The following is a 23,947-nucleotide window of genomic DNA, read 5'->3' as shown; positions in this document are numbered from 1 at the left end:
ATTCTTCTGTGCAGCTGCAGTTTTGGGTTGAAAGGAAGGAGGATGATAAACGACAACCACAACCTTCCCTAAACTGCACTTTGTAATTAATATATTCAACAGAGACGAAGACAGCGCTGTTTCTGCTCACAGGGCAAGCTGCAGTGTTTGGGTGGAATAAATGTTCAGGATTATCCATTTTAAAATATTTACAAACACATTCATAAAAATTGTTACACAATTTACACATTTGTGAACTCACAATATCTCTCAGAAATAAAATCTCTAAGAATGGGTTGTAACTAATAACACAATCACAATGTGTAGAACATGAAATTATTTAAATATCATACACAAGACAAAAAAGTGACATTTAAATTAATCTCTTTCAGAGCTGCACTGCACTTATGCACTTTTCCTCTAGAATTAAACATTTACTGCATTGGATACATAGAAATTAAACAGTAACACATTCTGAACGTAACATACCCCACAATAACAAAATAATTATATATTATTTATCCAAAAATGACTTTTTTGTCTTTTTTTTGTTGGTTTTCTGGAGTGTTATAAAAGATTTATAAATGTAATAGACTATAGACAAATACCTCATATTAAAGAAAATGACCAATAAAGGGGTCATAGCACATCTGCAATTGTCATATATTAATCACATTTTATTTATTAATCATAAGTATTATTATTCAGGGAAAAGTTTGAAAGACGCGATACAAAGCACTTTCTGTCCAAAGGAGCAAAGCCAGGTCATTTTTTCTTGGCTGTCCAGAAATGAGGCATTTCACTGAAAATAATATAGTTTTTAAATAACATTTGAGGACATGTTTTGAAAAAATATATCTGAGTAAAATAACATGGTAGTCCATATTAATGTCATGTGAAACATGCATGAATGTCTTTATGAATGTTGATTTAAACATTAATGAGCATGTTATGGAGTGTTTATGTAGGATGTTATGAACGTTTTTTGTAGACACCCTTCAAGTAAAGTGTTACTGAAGAAAACAGAAATACTATATTTTAATAAAGTGTAGATGCAGAGGCCTATAAAAAGCCTATGGCTTGAAATATTGCATTTAGAGATGAATAATTCATTTGAAAAAAATGTAAGAATACTACATAATACCGAGATTCCTTAAAAAATATTTTGAAAGTTTATATGCTGTGATACAAAAATATATGAATCTATTTTGAGAACAAACTATTTAACTTTCTTTGGTTTAACTTAAATACTTTGAATGAAACAATGAAAAGTAAAAGTAAAACTCAGTATTTCAGATGATTTAAACTGTTTTTAACTGTTTAGTTAACTAAAAGTTTAGTTTAGTTTAACTAAAACTAGAGAAAACAGCTTTGCTTGAATGCTTTTCATGTAAATCCACATTGTGTCCTTTCAGACTATAAATGAGTTGACATGAAACTCATGAAGCAATGGCAAAACTGTAGTACTGCTTGTGATCTGTTCAACACCATCAATAGCTTTATAGGCAAGTGAATTAATTTATTTAAATTATCATTTAAACATAATTTTTAAATTATTGTGATGATAATGATCTGAATAATGACCATTTGTTTTTGCATTTATATTTCAAATATTTCAGTGAGTATTTTCATTTTGTTACACTTTTTGTAGTAATTTAAGTGATTGTGTTTAACTTTTGTTTGTATATCACTCAGACATGAATATCAGTGTAAAATAAGGTGGTTAAAACAAATGTTCAAGCAGTGAAGCTGGACAGCTCCTGGCTAGACTGGATATCATGCAAGAGAAAAGTTCAGAGTCTGAATAATGGATAACTAAGACACGCCTCTTTTTTATGTTTGTCTGTAGGTTTGTGTATACTCTGAATATTGATGCACACAATTTCAGTATTATCTCCTCACTATATGCACATAAATCAGCTTCCTAATGAAAACTGTCAGTAACTCACTGTAGTTTCTCCAGTTTACAGTGTGGATCCTTCAGTAGATTAGAGAGCTCCTTCACTCCTGAATCACGTAGATTACTCCATTTCACATTCAGCTCTCTCAGGTGCGATGGGTTTGATTTCAGAGCTTTAAGCACAGGAGCAAGGTCAGCTACAAGCAAAAAAAAAGCCAGCCTGCAGTGAAAAGAAAAGCTTTTCACATTTATAGCTCAACACACACAGGCACATAAAAGACAAAATTGTAGTTTTCTCAGTTGTTTGAACAATTTTGTCTATTCAGATTTAATATTCTCAAAATAGTCAACATGTGATACTAAACAGAGGCTTACAGGCCAAAATAGCACACTTTCATGACACAAAAGCAAACACTCCTATCAAACAACTTACAATCAGGAGAGCAAATACCACTATATTCAGGGCATCATTACTCTCTCTCTCTAATCTTCATGCATTCACACGCATTATTCTTCAGACAATAAGCAGTTTAGATGATGTATGTATGTATGTATGTATGTATTCTTCAGACACATAATATATGATTATTTACTCTTATATGAGGTCGTTTTGATTATTTCCAAACATTTGTACATATACCTACACTTTTTACTCGAAGGTTTGTGCATCCCAGTCAAATTCCATGTTTTGTTGATTGTCCAAGTGAAAATAATTTAACACCTCTTCTACAGAGAATACACTTCTGCACATTTTAATGCACAATTACTGTTTATTGATTTTACCCTGAGAAAAAATAAAACTGGCCTGTGCAAAAATCAGAAGAATGCCATACTAGTGTGTCTTGTGGCTACTAATATGTTTTTATGGCTGCTGCCAAGTTAAAATGTAAGGTGTCTAAAGTTTCTCTGCAGTTTGAGATGTGCTCAACCTCTCAAGGTTCTTCAGTTTTAAACCAGAGCAATAAGGCTCAGAGTCATCTGGGTGAAAAGAATAATTCCATATAGTATTTGGAGGGATATTTAAATGCATTGCCAAAAATTTATTTAGGTTTTTATAATGTAGGAATTTACTGTTCTGAATAATCATGTTTAAGGAATTGAGGTCTGTGGATCTGTCAAGTACAGCAACACTTTGTCAGCAAACAAAGACACTGATGACTTTCCATCCCCCTCTGTTATACTAGATATTAGGGGTGCGGGAAAAACTCAATTCTTAGATGCATCACGATGCGGACGATTCTGAATCGATTCATAAATGTCAAAAATCGATTTTCTAAATATTTAATTTATACCATAATGTTGACAGAACGTAAAAAGCTGAACTTGGAAGTGGGTAAGTGCAGCACCCGACAGTCTGTGGCGGCACATAACAAAAACACACATGAATGAGCGAGAAAACCAACTGGCTCCCTCTGCATTAAAAGACAGGTTAGGTCAGGAGTCACAACCCAAATGTTAAGAAGAGCCATTTTGTCCTTTCAACAAAAATCAAACCACCTTGGGAGCCACAACATTTAATGTCTAGTATGACTCAGTAGGTGCTGATGTCCTAGTACAGGCTAAAAATATAAACAAGAGCGCAGATTTACTTTGCTCTGTTTTAAGCTTTAGCTCAGCTATAGCCGCTTTCCTCGCATCTCCATCAGAAAACTTTTCCTCAGAACTAGAGCAGCTTATTGTAAAATGTCTCTCAACGTTCGGCTGTTTTACAAGGCTGAAGTCACTTCTTATTCTCCAGCTTCTTGTTCGAATTTTCCCATTCCACCTTAAATTCTGCCTGAGGCGCCGAATGTAGCTGCACGATTTTAGGTGGAACGGGTAAATTCGAAAGAGAAGCAACTTCATCTTCGCAATGTTTTAGTGTTTGACAGTCTCTCGTTGCAGATTTAACATTCCAGGAAACCAACTGCGCTGCTTATAAATGCAAATATGTCCATTAAACAAATGTTCATCTTAAATCTCTTTGCCTTTTCGTAGCTACTAGCCAGGTGAGACTTCACTGCTATGTGACCTGCAGTCTTCTCAGTCATTGAGAACCAGGGCTTTCATGCTATGTTGCACACTTTGGAGCCAAGATTCAGTGTCCAGTCTCGAAAATATTTTACTGACACAGTGAGCCCTGACTCTAAACAACGAGACCAAAGCCGAAGTTATAAAATCACTGAATTAAATGGTTAGGACAGCTGTAACATGTGGACATCCATTACCACTGGATCTCATGTCACCCTAACAGTGCATTTTATCGCAGATTAGTGGCAGCAGTGTCTCAAACAAGAGCAGTGAATGAGAGCCTTCTAGATCACTTCCATTTGATTTATTAAGAAAAGATATTGGAAGTAATTGCGTTATGGATCATTACAAATACTTTGCTTTAAAAGTACAAAGTCCTCACACAGTGAGAAAATAGAAATCCTGTATAGAAAAAAAGATGCATCAAGATGCATCAATAATCATTTTATAATCGCATTGCACCCTCTGAATCATAATCAAATCGAATCATGAGGTGCCTAAAGATTCCCACCCCTACTAGATATATTGATTTGTTTCAACAGGTTCACAGTTAAAAGTGAAAATCATCTCAACTAAAAATCATAAAGTAACTGATGGAACATGAGGACACCAACTCAAACCTCTTTGATTATTCAGAAGTTTTCTTAACTCGTATTTTTTAGTTTTTTATCTCAATTTGTAAATTATGTACAGTGTATGAGTTTTTGCTTATTTTCCCCACTAGCTGAGATACTTTCAATCATTCTATCAGACATTTTTTCCTCTTAGGATCTCAGTTATGGATGGCTATGGCATCACTAGGGTTTAATTGCAGAATCCTGGTAGGGCTGAATGCTTAGCCCACTGCACCACTCACAAGCTCCTGATTTCTTTTTTTTTTAAATATTTAATACACTGTAAAATATTTCTGGTTTTAACTTCCTCCCTCTGCTTTCTATAACTGGAAGCCCATGAGGAGAAAATGCCTGGTGGGATTGGGTCATAGAAAGAGTCCCAGCTAATGGGGAAACAAATTATATTGTTTACTGAGAAACCACAAATGAGAGAACTTTTGACTCAACTAAGAAGTTGGAGAACTTTGATGTCCTCAAGTTGAGTGTCATGAAACAACTAAAGATTATTTAATGAAAGATTCTTCCATGAAGAGTGCATTTTGGTGTGGGTTAATGTTTTTTTTTTTTTATTATTTTTTTCAGTTATGTGCAGTGACGACTAGCCTGATTCAGACAGGATATGCAAATTGCCTCTTCCACGCAACCGCCAAAAAAAAAAAACAAAAACAAAACAAAAAAGCAAATATTCAGCACAAAATCAGCTGTTTTGATGTTACACAACCTAAAAATAAATTAATAAAGTGGAAAATTAACAGTAAAATTAAACAGTAAGTTAGCTTGTTAACACAGAAATGCTGCTTTATAGTACACCCCTCTGTTTTACTGTGTTTGTGTGTGTAGAGACAGTAAGTCAGTAACTCACTGTAGTTTCTCCAGTTTACAGTGTGGATCCTGCAGTAGATCAGAGAGCTCCTTCAGTACTGAAGATACTGATATGTTGATCAGATACAGCTTTCTCAGGTGTGAGGGGTTTGATTTCAGAGCTTTAATCAGAGCATGCCAGTCTTCTTCTGTAATATTGCAGCCACCCAGACTGCAGAGAGAAAAAGAACAACTCTTCACATTTACAGTTCAACACACACACACACACACACACACACACACACACACACACACATACCAAACACTATGGTCTTTTTTCCACTGTAGAGCCAAATGGTTCCATTCCATGCTGATGCAAACTTAGGAGACAAGTTCCAGTTTCTTTTCCCATCTTCTGTACTGGTAAATCAGAACCAGGAAATAATTAAGAAAACTACACAAAAGAGTGGTTAACTGCTAACATGCTAATACCTACACACACATGTACCACAAAACATGTTTGATTTAATTTTTCACTCCATCACCGGACACTCAGCGTGCTCTCAGATCCTTTATCATTTAAATGGGTGTTACTTGAGCATCAGATACCGAAACTAACCCTGTACTGAGGTGTATTGCACCTGTAGCCAGCTAACTATGCTAACATTAGCTTTGCTCAGAAGAGTACAGCTCTCACAGCCAAAGAACTTTCTTTTTTATCTTTGTCACTTCAGCACCAGACATTCAAATTTGTGATCTCAGATATGAGTCTTTTTTCTCTAAACAAAAGGTTTTTTTAGTGTGCTAGAACTTGGCAAAGCCTGTACTGCAGTGAGAGGCACTGTACTCTAGTGTTAGCTTAGTCTAGCCTTAACCTAAGCCAGGGGTTCTTAAGCTTTTTCACCCCAAGCCCACTTGTGTATAACTACAAGTGGCAAAGAAAAAACTAAACTAAAAACTTTTTTTAAAATAAAACTTAAATGCTGACACTGAAAACCTGAAAATTAGGTCCTGAAAAATATCGGATTGACCATTCTGGTTGTCAGTAGGTTAAACATGTTAAAATACCACAGGGTTGTAGAGATGTCAAAAAAGGGGAAAAAAGAGAAAGAAGGAATAGAAATGTACTTGGTAGATGTGACTTGGAGCTGCAGTGCATCGACCTGAATACAGGTCTAGTGTTCACGTGTCAAAATGAAGCAAACTAAAGAAAAAGGTGAAATATGTCCACACCAAACAAAATTCCCCAAGAAACTCCATGTCTAGCTGTCAGCATTGTCTCAGACTGATGATGATTTAATTAGCCCACTGCTGCAATGTTTTTATTTAGAAGTTCTTATAAATGTTTGTATTGGCTATACTGTGAAAACATTCAATTCATTTTTATTATGAAGTTAATAATTTTTCCACTTATTTCTTTAGGATTTACAGTGATTCCTGTCATGTCTACTGGGGTGTCTGGATCTCACTATACAAGCTAGGAGGAGCTGGCTAGCATTAGCTTAGCTAGACAGCTATGGTTCCATACATCACTCATGTTTAACTTCCACTTTGCCTCTCCAACACCAGCTGTGAAAGTGTGCTTTCTTAGAGTTGAGTCAGTATCAACTTGTCTCAGGGAAGCATATGTTGGTCAGAATCGAACCAGTTCTGTGGTGAGCAGAGATAGCAGCATGCTACCTAAGCTAAAACTAACCAGCTAACATTCAGAAATTGTTGTTATTTGGTATTTGGTAACAGTGTGAGCGAACTGAATGCAACAAGATGCAGTGGAACAATCCCGACATTAACATAGAAACAATCAGCGAATAGCTGTCATTACATCATCCCAGTGAATGGTCCTGTGGCTCTGAACACAGTTAACTAACAGTGTAGAAGAATCAGCGCAGAGTCTGGTTTTTAAGCATTCCATGTTGCACTGTGTCCGTGTGGAAATGCTACTGGAACGGTTCGCCTCAGAACCGTTCGACCCTGCAGTGGAGAAAATGTGAAAGTCTCATTCTTACCCTTTTCATGGTCCAAACCCAGGACATTATCAGATTAACTACTTTTCAAGGAGAAACATTCAAACATTCCATGAAAATCCCTGTAAATAGAAGACGATGTTCCCAGTATGAATAGCCAACAGCAATTCCAGTGACTTTTTTGACTTGTAAAACCTAAAAACCAGACAGTTAAAGTGCATTCTTTTTATGCTGGCCATGCTGCTTCATTTTTGCCCAGAAGCAGCTGTGTAGGGTCAAATGATGAACAAAACACACTTTCCCAATGCTTTCAACCACACTTCTAAAGTAAAAGTTTCAACGAAATAGTCACAACACACAAAAAATTTCAGTGTATATGATGGTAACGCAGCATTTTTTACACCCGTATACTGTTTATTTATAGTAATCATACTGTATTATACAACTGTAGTAATTTACTATATTTCTAAATACACCTAATGCATACTTGTATAGCTATAAAGTGAACCCACACATGTCTGAGGGCCCTCAGTTTTACTGCATGTAAGGGTAACTTTGTCTAGTTAATTTTTGATAACAAATGCTTGAATATTTGTGTATAGTTAGGACAGCAATCATGACACAACATTATAGAACTGTTTCTCTGTTTCTCACACCATTAACTGAACATCACATTACAGCAGTTACTGCTCTTATAGCAGTCACTAAGACTACAAAGATTGCAGTGACCAAACATTAATTAATTATTAATTAAAACTAATACATGACATTTCAGCCTTATTACACATATTTAATGCTGACATCTGGTTACCTTTATTGTTGGACAGCAAAACTCCTCTTACGTCACTATGCATGCACATTTATTAGAAAACTTTGCCATTAGAAATCTGTGATTTGATCATGTATCTGAGACTTAAATTTAATATTTATTTATATTTAATAGAGAGATTTATAATCATATAATTGTGTGTTACCATCTTTGTAAATTCTAGAAGTGTGGACAGGCCTTTCCTGTTTAAGCAAGACAATACTCATGTGCACAAAACAAAGTGCATAAAAAAATGGTTGCTGAGTTTGCTGTGGATGAACCTGACTAGCCTGTGCAGAGCCCACTGAACATCTCTGGGATGAAATGGACTGCCCAACACCAGTGGCCAACCTCACAAATGCTTTTATGGCTGAATGGAATTGAATCTCAAGAGCCATGTTGCAAAATCTGCTAGAAAGTCTTAGGTGGTTCTTTCATGTATAACAGCATGTCATCTGTATGTAAGTTAGTCTTGTCAATTAAACAATACAATTTATTAATACATATCGTTGTTGTCAGAACAAAACACTGTATCTCTATTTTTATAGTTTTCCTTTTTTAACAAACTGAAAATGCCAGTTGGCCATTATCTTGTGTTTTATTTTGTGTTAAAATGTTATGATAGACTGCATATGTTTTATCTATGACACATTGGTCATCCCTGTACTCCACTGGATAGCCAAAATGTTCACACAATGCTGACTTGAATGTTTGTAAGAGTGTGTGTGTGTGTATGCGTGTGTGAGTGTGTGTGTGCATGTGTGTATTATATTATATTGTATATTTACAAAATATAGCTTTTTATACCCTAACATTAAATGGAATAATAATTCTTAATCCACCTTTGCATGTGTTATTGTATTAATTATGAAATTTTAAAAAATGAGTTCTGTTATATAGGTTACATAATGAGAGCTCAACAGGCTACATCAACAGTGGTGGTAGCAGGTTGAGGTTGGGGAAGCGGTTTCACAGTTCTGACTTCATGAACGTTTGTATCTCGGTTTCATTCTTGGTTTCAGAATCGTTTCATTCCTAGTGCACATCCATCCTATCCATGATTTCATTCAAGGGCAGATTCATCCACTCCTCGAACTCTGGTGCTGATATTAACGCAGCTATAGATTATAACATTACTAGAGAAAGAGAGTGCAAAAGTGCACGTGTTGGAGAGGAGAGCTCAGGCAGGAAAGGGTAAATCTACTACATAAAAAAAATGTTGGAAAATAGACCGAATTTGAGCCCAATATTGTACATGAAAAATCAGCCTGAACCCCAATATTTCACCAGCCCCTTCTGCCTTGGGTCATGTATCAGCCTCTTAAATGCTTATCAGATTACCCAGATGGAATGGTTTGCAATACGAAGTACAGTATTAGTAAAATATATTAAAAATCATACTGATTGCTTCTCTAAGTAGACATTAAGCAGATCATAATGCTTCCAGCGCCGCTGTGAGTGGCAGCCTTTCCAGTTTTCAAGCATACAGGCAGAAATAACTTTGTTTACACACAGGAAGAGCTGCTAGCAACCAACATCTGCACATATTTATTCAGTATTGTCACTATATGCTGTTACCTGTACATATCTGCACATATTTAGTCGGTATTGTCATAATATGCCGTTACCAGTGCCTTCTGGTACAGTCAACATTGCACTGCCACTTTTTTCCTATTTGTATATATGCCTGTAGATAAGATATTTTTTTTATATATATTTATTCTTCCTTTTATATTGTTTACACTCTTATTACTATTACTGTCCTGTTTTGTGTGACTGCTACTGGTTGCTAAATTTCCTTCGGGATCAATAAAGTATCTATCTATCTATCTATCTATCTATATATCTATATATCTATTAGAGAGGAGACATGAAGAAGGGATGGTTGATGGGGAAAGAGAAAAAATATGCAGAAATGTTTAATAACAACTGTTTTCTGTTACAATTAATGTTTTCACTTTTTTTATGTTTATAATTTTGTGCACAAGACACATCAAAGATCAATGCTGAATTCCTGCAAGCTTTGTTATCTAGATCCTCACGTTAAAAAGAGGCTTTGAAAATCCTGGGAAGGATACAGCTAAACACTCCTATAGTAAACCATTCTGAGCCCTGACTATTTACATGCCAAGCCAACACTTACTTGGAATAAAATCTCTTTACATAAACATACTTTGAAACTTTTTCTTCTCCTGAAAAGTTACTATTTTGGAGATACCATGTTGTACTTCAACTTTGTCAGTGCACAAATATTTTACCATTATTCACTCTCATTACCAAACCATTAAACAATGATTAAGTTGTTGTTTATATGGGTTGTTATTGTAAAGTGTTACTGAATAATGTTTTACTTCATCTCCTGGGTATTTTTTATTTTCTGCTTAAATTTACATACTCAGATTTTAAACCTTATTATGCAGTAACTGCATGGAATAAATGTAAAGTCTCCCTCAAATTAAAAGAAAATGTGTTTTAAGCATAAACCATATGCTTACAATTTAAATCCAAACACATTAGGTGCTCTGTGTAGTTTTGGAAAATTCATTTTTCCATACTGCTTTTCACTTAAGAGACACCACCTGTGTGAGACACAGTGTATACATCAGAATTATGAATAAACTGTTGCTGCTTCATCAGAAAAAAAAGATAGTTCAACTTAACTCTTCAAGTGTCGTTTTCTCTCCAAAAAGCAAAAACAGCCTCTATTTTTTTTTGGTTTTTTTGACAAAGAGTGAGAGAGAGAGAGAGAGAGAGAGAGAGAGAGAGAGAGAGAGAGAGATGATTGGCCATTCATCATGAATTTGCCCAATGTAAGGGCAGCTGGTGACTTCAAATTATGTCAAAATATATATACAAAAAAAACAAAAAAACAAAACAAAACAAAATGGAGACAAAGTTTTGTCCCACCAGCAACAACAGAATTTAGCACTGTGACAGTCAAATGCTCAAACTAAATTGCATTCAAGAGGCATCAGTTTCTCAAAGCAGTCAATGGCTCACATATCACATTATTATACAAACAATTTTATTCTCTAATAATAATGTCCTTAATAGCATATTGTGGAGCGGCTATGCAGCTCATATCATAAAATATATTATAGAAGCCATGTTCCAATCAAAGAGATGCTCTTCTAACTGCTCCAACTGAGCATGCTCCATCCACTTGGAATGTTTTACAAATATTTCATGAGCTTTTCTTTGTTTTGACTGAAAACATTAATAAACCTTTTTTTTCTCTATTCCAATGCTTAACCTAAACCAAAAAAGCATATATCTTACCACTTACCACTTTTGAGCATGTTCTCTGTGCATCAAATCCTCTATATAAGCCTGGACCTCGCGTTTTATTCAAGCTTAGTTCTAGTGAGACCTTAGAGGGAGTTGTATAAGCGAACAGTGCAGTTTACATGATGCAGTATCTTGATTAGATTACTGATCTTAATTAATGTTGGATGGTTCAAGTGCAGCACATCTAGCTTTTCTCTCCCTTGCGATAAAAGAACAAAAGCAAACAACATACCCATCCAAACACATACACAGACATGTCCATTAATGTGATTGTGTGTGCAGGTGGGAGAGAGAAAGAGAGAAAAAGACTGTGTAAACTGTACATCCACAGTGAAAAAATAAACAACAAATTATCTTACCTAAGTGTCTCCAGTTTACAGTGTGGATTCTCCAGTCCAGCAGAGAGCAGCTTCACTCCTGAATCCTGCAGTTCAGTGAATTTCAGGTCCAGTTCTCTCAAACCTGAGGAGCTAGAGCTGAGAGCTGAGGCCAGAGCTGCACAGCTGTCCTCTGTGAGATTACATCGATCTAGCCTGGGAGAAAATAATGATTCATCAGTAAAACTCAACACACACACGCACACACACACACACTTAATACTGCATGATACAATGACATTCTAGAAAATTGTGTTTCCAACTTTGTGGCAACAATGTGTAAGTGTGGACTGTTTAAGCATGACAATGTCCCTGTGCACAAAGCAAGGTACATGAAGAAATGGACTGTTGAGTTTGCCATTGGTGAACCTAACTGACTCGTGCTCAAGCATTTTTGAAATGCATTTTAGTACCTGATTGATCCTGCTGTGCATAGGCTTGTATTAGAAGTATTGTGAAAAAGTTAAGTTACTTTCACTTTACTCTGAAAGACAAACTACACCCTAAGACCTTTTTTCATAAACAGTGGAAACACACTGCTCTGTAATTATAAAATATACCAACCATCTTTCCAAATCTAAAATATAATTTTTATCGTGGTCAGTTCTGCCTCTGCAGCTCCCCTCTTGGTCAACTCTGCTATAGGTGCAGATGATGTCTTCATGCCAAAGTATGATGACATGTTACAGTATCTAACTCAGTCAACCGACATTACCGCCCCAGATGACGCCCTACTCATGCCGCTCTCATAAATGTGAAAGCATAGGAGTCTAAAGCAAGGAGATAACTACTCACATGCTGAGCTAAATACCCCCAGTACCACCTCACAAGGATGCAATATGCCAGATGTCTGTACCAACTGTAAATAACCCCATTAATTTAAGCTTAGTTTGTAATAAATATGTTGGACCGATTAAGTGAGGAGTCTCCATAAAGTAACCGATGTAGCATCTGATTCACATTTCCCTTCACAACTCAAAGCCTCAGGTGCTGCACTCACTGAACAGAAATCAACGGCAAGCAACACTGGAACTATGGAAAGTGAAATGGTTAAGGAAAGGTTAACGTTAAATGGCCGTTGTTACCGACTGTGTCGATAACGTTAAATGGCAGTTGTTACTGACTGTGTCGACCTTTCATCTGCACAGCCTTTCTTGAACTTTTTCCTTGCTTTCCATAGTTCCAGTGTTGCTTGGCGTTGATATCTGTTCAATAAATGTGTGCACCATGGGTTCAGTTTATGAAGGGGAATGTGAATTTGAGTGGGAACTCAATAGGATGTAACACAGATAAATGCCACGAACGCAGAACATAAGGAATTAGGGCCATTGCAGGAAACCCTGAATGACCAACGATGCAGTCTGCCACCTTGATGTCTAACTGAATGAAAATTAGACAATGTCCAAAGAATTCCACTTATTCATTCGGAATTCAGTGCATCTAAGAAATCAGGACTCAGATTATATATCAAATATGAACCTTCTGAACAGACAATTAGAAGCTAGCTGTCACGGTTTTCAGACATTCAGATGCCTCTCCAGCTTGCTGTTAATCATTGGTGCTATGTTAACTCTTCTGCAGTTTTTCTCGCAGCCCCACCTCCGAACCCAAACATCACTGCAGTGCCCCTCCCAGCATGCCCCTCCCATTTTTGGACACTTTTCATAGTTGAGCCAAGAGTGGACGAAGCTGAAAATAGGGGGTGTAGTTACTCTAAGTCGTAAAGCTCACTCATGACTGATCATATGACTGACTGAGTGTCAATGCTGAGTCTAGGTTACTTTAATCTTAGTCCACATGGGTAATTATCAATGGAAATATTGTCGTTATTGATTGGAGTTAGGGATACACCAAATGAGAATTCTGGACTGATGCTAATGACTAATATTTTACATGTAAATATCAGCCAGTGGGGTTGATATCCGATGTTTTGCATGTATAACAATATGCAATGATGTGCAAATCATTTAAACCCTATATTTCATTGAAATAGTACAAAGACAACATATCAAATGTTGAAACTGAGAAATTTTATTGTTTTTTGAAAAATATTTGCCCATTTTAAATTCGATGCCAACAATACGTTCCAAAAAATTTGGGATGGGGACAGTAAAATGCTCGTAAAGCTGAGTAATGCTAAAAAACAACTGGTGGTTGATTGACAACAGGTCAGTAAGGATTGAGTATAAAATCATATCCCAGAGAGGCCAAGTCTTTCAGAAGTAAAGATGAGGAGGGGTTCACCACTCTCAGAAAGACAGCACAATCAAATAGTTCAACAATTCAAGATAACGTTTCTCAACATAAAACAACTAAGAACTTTTGCTTTTCATCATCTTCTGCACATATCATTAAAAGATTCAGAGAATCTGGAGAAATCTCTGTATGTAAGGGACAAGGCTGTAAACCAGTATTTGCTGGCCATGATCTTTGGGCCCTCAGGCAGCACTGCATTAAAAACAGACATGATTCTGTAGTGGAAATCACTGCATGGGTTCAGAAACACTTCTGAAAACCACTGTCTGTGAAAACAGTTTGTCGCGGCATCCACAAAAGTTAAAACTCAAATGCAAAGAAGAAACCATATATAAAAAAAGGTTTCTCTGGGCCCGAGCTCATTTAAAATGGACTGAGGAGAAGTGAAAAAGTGTTCTGTGGTACGATGAATAAACATTTGAAATTCTTTTTGGAAATCATGGACACTGTCCTCCGGGCTATCAGTGCACAGTTCAAAAGCCAGTATTCATGATGTTATAGGGGTGCATTAGTGCACATGGCATGGGTCACATGCATATCTGTGAAGGCACCATTAATGCTGAATGATATACACATGTTTTGGCAACATATATGCTGCCATCCAGACAACATCTTTTTCAGGGAAGGCCTTGATTATCTCAGCAAGACAATGCCAAACCACATTCTGCATGTTTTACAACAGTATTCCTCCGTATTAAAAGAGTTTGGGTGCTAAACTGACCTGCCTGCAGTCCAGACCTGTCACCACTGATAACATTTGGCACATTAAGAAATGAAAAATAGGACAAAGGAGACCACGACTTGTTGAGCACCTGAAGCAGGTGATGAAACACAGTGGTAAACATGCCATTGTCCCAAAATAGGCATTTATTTTTCAAAAAACAAAATGTCTCTTTCAACATTTGATATACCTTCACATGCACATGAACTTGAGGGACATCCCATTCTTAATCCATAGGGTTTATTATGATGTTGGCCCACTCTTTGCAGCTATACCAGCTTCCACTCTTCTGGGAAGGCTTTCCACAAGGGTTAGGAGTGTGTTTATGGGAATATTTGACCATTCTTCCAGAAGCGCATTTGTGAGGTCAGACACTGATGTTGGATGAGAAGGCCTGGCTCACAGTCTCAGCTCTAATTCATACCAAAGGTGTTCTTTCAGGTTGAGGTCAGTACTCTGTGCAGCCCAGTCAAGTTCTTCCACACCAAACTCGCTCATCCATGTCTTTATGGACCTTGCTTTGTGCACTGGTGTGCAGTCATTTTGGAACATCCCAAACTGTTCCAACAAAGTTGGGAGCATGAAATTGTCCAAAATCTCTTGGTCTGCTGAAGCATTAAGAGTTCCTTTCACTGCTGACCCCGTGCTGTCATTTTACGTGGCCTACCACCTCTTGGCTGGTGGCTCCTGTCGTTCCCAAATGCTTCCACTTTGTTATAATACCACTGACAGTTGACTGTGGAACATTTTGTAGCAAGGAAATTTCATGACTGGACTTGTTGCACAGGTGGCATCCGATCACGGTACCATGCTGGAATTCACTGAGCTCCTGAGAGGGACCCATTCTTTCACAAATGTTTGTAGAAGCAGTCTAGATGACTAGGTGCTTGGTTTTATACACCTATGGCCATGGAAGTGATTGGAACACCTGAATTCAATTATTTGGATGGGTGAGTGAATACTTTTGGCAATATAGTGTGTGTGTATATATATATATATATATATATATATATATATATATATATATATATATATATATATATATATATATAACAGAACAAAATCTTGTATCTCCATTTTTGCTCATTTTCAGTTTTTGACATAATTTGAAAATGCATGTTGGCCTTTATATTGTGAGTAAATTTCATGAAGGATGGACCAAAATAAATGGCCAAAAATTACTTGGAAAAAATGTCATTTACAATAAATCATTTACATAAATGTCAAAATGTCAGTTAGAGTCATTTGGCTTACTGTAAAATATCTTTTCAATGCTACTGATGGGCATAAACACAGTTTTATTATATTTATTATATAATCTCGCTTTATTATATTTGGGTCATTATCAAGTCAAGTCAATTTAGTTCACTTCAGCCCTGATGAGTTTGGTGTCATTACGTTTAGTGGAAAAAGGAAGAGAAGAAAACATTACTTGCATACATGAGAAACATACATCATCCAAATGTCATCTCTTTTCATGAGCCACTAGAGACATCACAAAGTCACAAATTACCAAACATTCCATAATACTTAAGCTTGTAAGCATTTTTATTTCAAGACATTTAAGAAAATGCTTACAACATAAAGAATATTGAACTTGAACATATGCTAGATTTTGCTAATTTTAGATGAAAAATATCAGATCAATATAAATGTTACTTAACCTAGCCACTATGTCTTAAAATAAAATATTTACTGACTGTTAGACTATCATACAAATACAGCACTTGATTTTTAGATTTCTTTTTTTTTATTTTGAGATTGATTAGTTTTTTAGTGTGCAGCTACAGTAGTTTCAATACCCTTTAACTCATTAAGTCACTGCAGCTATGAGTGCTGCTAATATAACACTGAAATCAGCATAAGCTAACAGAAATTAGCATTTTTGCTGCCATGTTAATTTATTATAAAAGAAGTTTCACTCAAAAGAGGCCCTGAATATTCTGTTGTAACTCCCATTAGTATGAAGTAATCTGAACCAAAAAATATGCTACATATCTTGACGTATGTTTAATCGATTGCATTACACGCGATGCTGGAAGTGATCTCTGTTTTCTGCCAGACACGTGAATGGGGGTATGCACCCGGAAGTTGCAAACAGAGGTTAAACTGTCTGGCAAATACCTCATCACTCTGATGCAGGAGCATCCCAGTTTGTTCAAAGCTCCATATACAGAACACATTGTTTCGTTCAGATTGCTTAGTCCTAGCGAGAGTTATTACAGAATATTCGGGACCTCTTTTGAGTGAATCTCCCTATATAAGCAGGCAAAACATGATCATTCATGTGATTTGCTGTAGCAGTTTCCTCACACAGAAGACCTTAAACATTAGGTAGGAAACTAATAATGACATGGTTAACTTATGACTCTGCTCTTGCAGTTTTTTTTATATTTCAAACTCATTTTGATCATCGCAGACTAAGACAAGTGTTGTAATTACAGGGCAATAACACTAGTTAACAGATTAATGTGACGTAGCTTATCTGTATAATATATACCTAAACCACAGCAGAAATTTTTTGACAATACTTTCTTGGCTTATTATTACAAAGCAATATATCTCAGTTTTTACTGAAAAAACATTTGAGTTTTATTAAAGTGTAATATCCACTACACCTGCCTTTGGTCCTGTCCACAGTTGCAACTACAGTGAGTATTATAAGTACTTGCCTATGCCGTATGATTTAACTTTAGCCCATGTCACATTCATGTTTCCATCTTTTGTCAATGAGCTCTTTCATGACGCGCACCACACAATTGTATTGGTATGCACAGACAATCTCCTTGAGCATATCAGTCGCATGACTGCCATTTTCATCAGGTTGCCAGAACACGTTTTATGTGAATGCTGAAAAAATAGCTCCATTTAACCACAGTCTCATTCTTAGGGTACATGCTGTCCCCTTGGGTGCACGTGTGGAGAAGCAAAAGGTGCAGTCTGGTCACCTGACTACGAAAATACATCTCTAAACATAAATTTTAAAAGAAGTTGCTTCTGTGTCGTTGCTGCAAAAACCATTAACGCAGCCAGATTAATCTCTATATCTGACAAAATATTAAAGCTCACATGAACAGTCTGTCTGTCGGCAGCTTTAGGATCTTCTAAAATGAACAAACATATTTAAAATTATGGTTTATTATGAAACACAAACATTGTTGATTTTAGGGGTAGCACTGAGAATAGTATTCAAGTACTTGTCTGGAAACACCAACAAGTGTCCAAAGGCTGTAAATTGCTGTTCAGGCCATTTCTAGTATTTCATACATTATCTAAAATAAAAATATGGAGGAGAAGGACACACAAATGTAAATACGTGGGGCATGTGTAGCAACTAATCAGCTACTGGGAGTATTAGGGGAGTGCTTTCAGACAAATGTTATAGGGGAAGAACAGGAGCAGCAGCAAAAGTGTCTGAACATAGCAAGAGATTCTTTTACATTAACACTTTATAAATTTCATGATCGTCTCCAATGACTAAGTTTCTGAGCAATTTAAGAAACTCACAGACCCACAAACACACAAACTTCAAACAGTACTGTGTAAATAGAAAAGCTGAGATCCTCTAGATCATCCTAATCCTAAGCGATGTATGGGAGGCAGTTAAAAACTCACCTCAGTTTCTCCAGTTTGCAGTGTGGATTTTCCAATGCACCAGAGAGCAACTTAACATATACATCCTGCTGTTCAGTCTTACACAGGTCCAGCTCTCTCAGACTTGAGGAGTTTCTGAGAGCTAAGGAAAGAGCTGCCCAGCTTTCTTCCGAGAGATTCCAATCACACAGTCTAGGAGATAAATGATGATATGCCAAATGAAACGCATACACAAAGTGTTCCAGTATGCATAGAGCCAATGGCAAGTGAACGAGGAAGCTGTTTAGCATGAAAGATCACCGTTCTTGTTTTAAATGGAAACACTAGAATGAACTTCCATTTCCTTTGCGATAAAAGAACAAAAGTGAATAATGTCTGTGTATGTGTTTGGGTGGGTACATGTCCATGATTATGTGTTTGTGTGTGTGCATGTGGGTGGATGAGAGAGAGAGAGAGAGAGAGAGAGAGAGAGAGAGAGAGAGAGAGAGAGAGAGAGAAATGTAATGTGTGTAAATTGTACATCCAGAGTGAGAAAAACAACAAATTATCTTACCGAAGTATCTTCAGTTTACAGTGTGGATTCTCCAGTCCAGCAAAGAGCAGCATCGCTCCTGAATCCTGCAGTATAGTGTATGTCAGGTCCAGTTCTCTCACGCTTGTTAAGTTTGAGCTGAGTGCTGAGGCCACAACTGCACAGATGTCCTCTGTGAGATTACACTCACTTAGGCTGGGAGAAAATGATAATACATGAGTAAAACTCTCTCTCACTCACACACATACACACACACACACACACACACACACACACCTAATGCTGCAGGATACAATGTCATTCTAGAGAATTGTGTGTTTCCAAATAAATTAATTGTCAAGTATGACCTGAATGAATCTGAATGAAAATGAATTATAGTTCCTGATTGAGTGGTATTGCCAGTGGATAAAATATTTTTGAGGGGTATTCTAATTTGTCTGGAAGTGTTCTCTAGAGAAAAAAAGGAAGGGAGAAGGAAGGAGTCACTCAAAGATCTTTATTACAACTGATCTTAAGGCCACTGGCAAGCAGTAACAGTGCACAGTATTACTGTGCACAGTGCACAGACTGGTTAAGTATCTGTAAACACTGGAACTAAGTACAGTGCTGCAGTTGGTGAGGACTACAACAATGTTAACTCAGTAGAAGACTCTTACCCAACCATTCACTATAAAGAGGCCAAATAAAGCTAGACAAACAGCAGGGCACTCCCTTTATCCTGAATGAATTACAGCTCAAGAATGAGTTGAATGAGTTCTACCACAGATTTGAACACACAAAAGACAAAATTCAGCCTCTCTCTATTGGTCCCATGCCCCCTCCCCCACCCTGGCTCTCTCACCTCTTTCCCCCTGCTCTAACCTCTTACTAAACTTCTGATGAATTTGCCCGCACTTCATGCTACAGCATCTTGACAGCCCTGGAGCCTATGCAAAAGTTCTCTTTGTGGACTTCCACTTGGCTTTCAACACTATAGTGCCAGCGCTGCTCCAGGTCAAACAGTCCCAGCTGTCTGTGCAAGATCCCATGTCTCAGTGGATCATGGACTACCTGACAAATAGGAGACAGCAGCTGCAGCTAGGAAAACACACATCAAATGACCCCTGATCTCATGGTGCAGCAGCAACTACGCAAAATACACCGGAAATGGTGGTGGACTTTGGGTGCAACTCCCCCGTCCAGTCCCGTCATTCACCCCATGATTAGTGTCATCGATTCTGTTAATCTACATAATGGTATGCCTTGCTGTATCTGTGCCCATAAATCAGGTAAATGTATATGGATGCAGAAATTATCATGCTACAGATGTCAAGTAATTATATTTGATGTAACTCTGATTATGGTACACGTGTTATGAAACTTAGAACCTATTCTTGTCAGAGTATGAGCATGGATATTTAAGTATTGTGTTGATTATTGTGAAATAGTGAAAACATTCTACATAGGTTTAAATGGAGGATATTAAGGAAGATTTTTATTTTTCTTCTTTTTAACTTCATATGATGGATCTGAGTGTCAATGCTGCATCTCTGTTCCTTTAATCTTCGTCCTTATGACTAATTATCAATGCAAATATTGTCTATCTCTATATCCAAAACAGTTATTGATTGGAGTTAGGGATGCACCAAATGAGAATTCTGGGCTGATGCTAAAAATTTATATTTTACACGTGTGTAACAGGATATGCTCTAAAAAAATCAAAAACCTTTGTAATGGAGGTATGCACAACTTCAAACTGTGTTTAAACTATGTTCTCATAATACTTATCAAAATGCTTATCATTATGACTGAAAGGCATTCAATCCCCCCAAGTGTTGCAACAACAATCGTCTTTAGTTTATAACATTAAAATAAACTTTCACTGTGAGATTATTTGTTTGACTTAAGGTCCTGTTTTGGTGCTTACTGTGAAGCTATATTGAAGATTAGCTGTTACTTACACATAGAAAGGACCAAAACATTACTGTAATCTATAGCATCCATACACCTATGTGTCATGAGTGGGGAAAAGGGGAGTCGTAGTTTGGCACAACACAGTCACTGTTCAGTTCCTCCACGAGTCACAACTTGCTGCTCAGCAATTTGCCATCTACTTTAAATTAAAGCCATATCAAGACCACAGAAAACCACAGTAGCCCATATGAATTAACAAAGAAAGGAAGCCAGTCTTTTAGGTTAGCAGACAAATTTTAACAGTCTGTTACCTCACCTAACGATTCTAGCCTAGCCTTTTTCAGCTTGACAACAGCCAGTCTGTGAAAAGATAATGAACCATGCATGATATGTGATGCAGAATGCTTTATTTTATTGAATTTATACAAGTAGAGAGGCAGACTACAATCTTGGCTCAATAATAAATTTGGTCAAAGATTTGGCTCTTTCAGACTTTCTTGAATGTTAATTGTTGCTAGCACATTGGCTACAATTTTAGATATTGCTTTTGTCCGTCCTCTGCATAGTTACCACTATAACTACGTTTCCTAAAGTACTAACTCTCTACATTTACTAAATATTAATTTGTTAACCCTTCTTTAATCATGCAGCAAACCATGGACCAGTTTGCTTTTGGCAGTGATAATCTTCTGTACAGCTGGTATGAGTTAGCAAAAGATACTTTTAAAGCACCTTTTACTTATGTTAAGCCACAGAATATAGTGTATCCTATCCAATAGGCTTGAAACTTTTCAATTATCCCTGATATGATATTTTATCTTTTTAAAGATTATAACAATAAATTTCCTCATGCTTTTAATCTTCGCCAGTCCTGGAAACTGTCTTTGGGCCTCAACTCATTCACGTTTAACTCAGACCCTCGGGCACACACACTCAATCAACATAAATCAACGGCAAGCAACACTGGAACTCTGGAAAGCGAAACGGTTCCTGAAAGGTGAATGTTAAATGGCGATTTTGGGTCAACCTTTCGTTTGTACAGCCTTTCTCAAACTATTTTTCCCACTTTCCGTAGTTCCAGTGTTGCTTGCAAGTAATGAATTACATTTATCCTTGTTAAAGTACTTGAGTACATTTTCTTCTGTAACAGTACTTTTTGGGTAGAATTAAATTACAGTATTTTTGTCATTTAGTTAAATTCTAATAAAAATACTTTCCCTATGCTTCTTTTTAATAACCACTAGAGAATAAAAACAAATGTGTACTTCAGCACATAAACCAATATGAAAAGCTTGGTTAATGTTGAAATCTTCAGTTCTGAAAGCCAATCAAAATAGAGCAGCTTCCAGCTACAAAAACACTTCAGCCCTGATGAGTTGTGTCATTAAGTTTAGTGGAAAAAGAAAAAGGAGAATGTTGCCTGCATACATGAGAAACATACTTCATCCAAACATCATCTTTTTTCATTTTCAATGTCTGTAGTTATCAGCTGCCAAATCTGCCTCCTGAAACCTGTTGAAATTTCCACTTTTCACAACTCAACTTCCACTCTGAGGAACCAGCTGACTGGCAAACTTAGCATAGCTAAAGAAGTAGGGTGTCCTTTTACTATTATGGTGTCCTGTCACTTACTGAGCTGCCATAGGAAACATGTAAAAGCTGTTGCATATATTTCATTGCAAGTGTCTGTCAGACAGCTACTTTAGTTAACATGTGTCAACCCATATGGTTTATTCATGTAAAAAATGTTTTTGTTCTTTAGGTATGTGGCTATATAAGGCTGGGATACGAGAATCCTAGCATAACACAGGTTCCCCATAAACTCTGGTCAGTAATTCTGTCACACTTGTTTTTCCACTTTTTATTTTCCATTGTGTGAAGTTCTTTTGTTGTGCGCATGCTGTACATGAACAAAACAAACATCACCTTTCATGAGAAATGACCCATTAGAGACAGAGTCACAAATAAGCAAACATTTCATAATATTGAAGCTTGTTCAAGCGCTCTAATTTCAAGAAATCTAAGAAAATGGCTACAACATCAAGTATATTGAACTTGAACATATGCTAGATTCTGCTCATTATAGATTATATTGATTTGATAATATTAATAATGTTACTTATAAAATGTATAGTTCTGTTCCTAAAATCTGATTGGCTGAGCCACGTTTGAAGCCATTGTAAAATCCACAATATACCATGACTATGACCGCCTGACAATAACTGAACTCTGTATCACAAGAGAGAGGAAGGAAGAGAGAGAGAGGAACAGAGAGAGAGGGGACAGGGAGTGGGGAGGGATCCGTCAGGCCAATCAGCCTAAATGACAACAGTGCGACTGAATCACTGTCCAGAGCTGATGAACCTGTATTACATTTCTTGTATCTCAGCCATTCACAGACCGTTTAGCTGGTCTGTTCTTTGTGTGCTGGTTCAGTTCTCCTCTGTCCTTCTCCACTAAACTGGACATCTCTGTAGTGCTTGTTTGAAGCACTCCATTTCCCACATCGTCTTCTTCTACAATAACACCACAATATATATTTTGTTTTCATATACTATTATTTAATAATTTGGTAACACTTTACATTAAGGGTCGCTAATCAATCATTAAATATATAATAATCAACTATTAGTTTCCCATTATTCAGTTATTAGTTAACTCTTCATTAAGCTTTAGCTATTACTTAGTAATTGATTAAGCACTTATCAATTAGTAATTAAGTACACTGTTAGTTGATAAGTTAGTTTGTCGTTAGTTTGTGGCTTACTTACTCATTATCTGTGTGCTAATTGCTGATTATTACATTGTTAATTAACTAGTAAGTATTTTTCTTCATATAAAGAAGTAACGTGATAACTTACTAGCACTTATGTGTTAATCCCACTAATTATCTGTTAATTAACTTTCCATCACCTCCATATATTCAGTCGCTTCACTTTTCTCACTTTGGTTCTTGTTCATTAAAGATGCTTATGGTCACATCTGACCGTAAGATGAGCGCACACAAATTCATGGACAGTTTTGTTATTCATCACATTCATCTTGGCATATCTGTACTCATATCTGGTAGGAGTGCATGTAAATTTGGGCATAAATGCTGTATATGTGGCTAATTAACCAAAACTATTATCAACATAATCTGTAATAGCAAAAATAAGAACAGTAGAAAATATCAATAATACTAATTTGTGTGCATGACAGTCCAGTACA

General features: G+C 36.6%; 1 protein-coding gene across 1 annotated transcript in view; it reads right to left on the bottom strand.

Moving 5' to 3' along the window:
• LOC118802479 (adhesion G protein-coupled receptor E3-like) overlaps positions 1–23,206 on the bottom strand; it is a 57,228-nt gene extending 34,022 nt beyond the window's left edge. Inside the window, exons 1-5 of the mRNA XM_036563020.1 lie at positions 23,139–23,206; positions 18,866–19,039; positions 18,334–18,504; positions 11,827–11,897; positions 1,929–2,076 (exon numbers count right to left, since the gene is read on the bottom strand). Of these exons, the coding sequence (XP_036418913.1) occupies positions 1,929–2,076; positions 11,827–11,897; positions 18,334–18,504; positions 18,866–19,039; positions 23,139–23,206 (632 nt within the window). The remainder of the gene's footprint in view (positions 1–1,928; positions 2,077–11,826; positions 11,898–18,333; positions 18,505–18,865; positions 19,040–23,138) is intronic.
• Positions 23,207–23,947: the final 741 nt, after the last annotated feature.

Source organism: Colossoma macropomum, unplaced genomic scaffold (assembly GCF_904425465.1).
Source record: "Colossoma macropomum unplaced genomic scaffold, Colossoma_macropomum, whole genome shotgun sequence".
Lineage (NCBI taxonomy): Eukaryota > Metazoa > Chordata > Actinopteri > Characiformes > Serrasalmidae > Colossoma > Colossoma macropomum.
The sequence above is the reverse complement of the archived record's forward strand: the minus strand, read 5'-3'. Positions and strand labels throughout refer to the sequence as shown.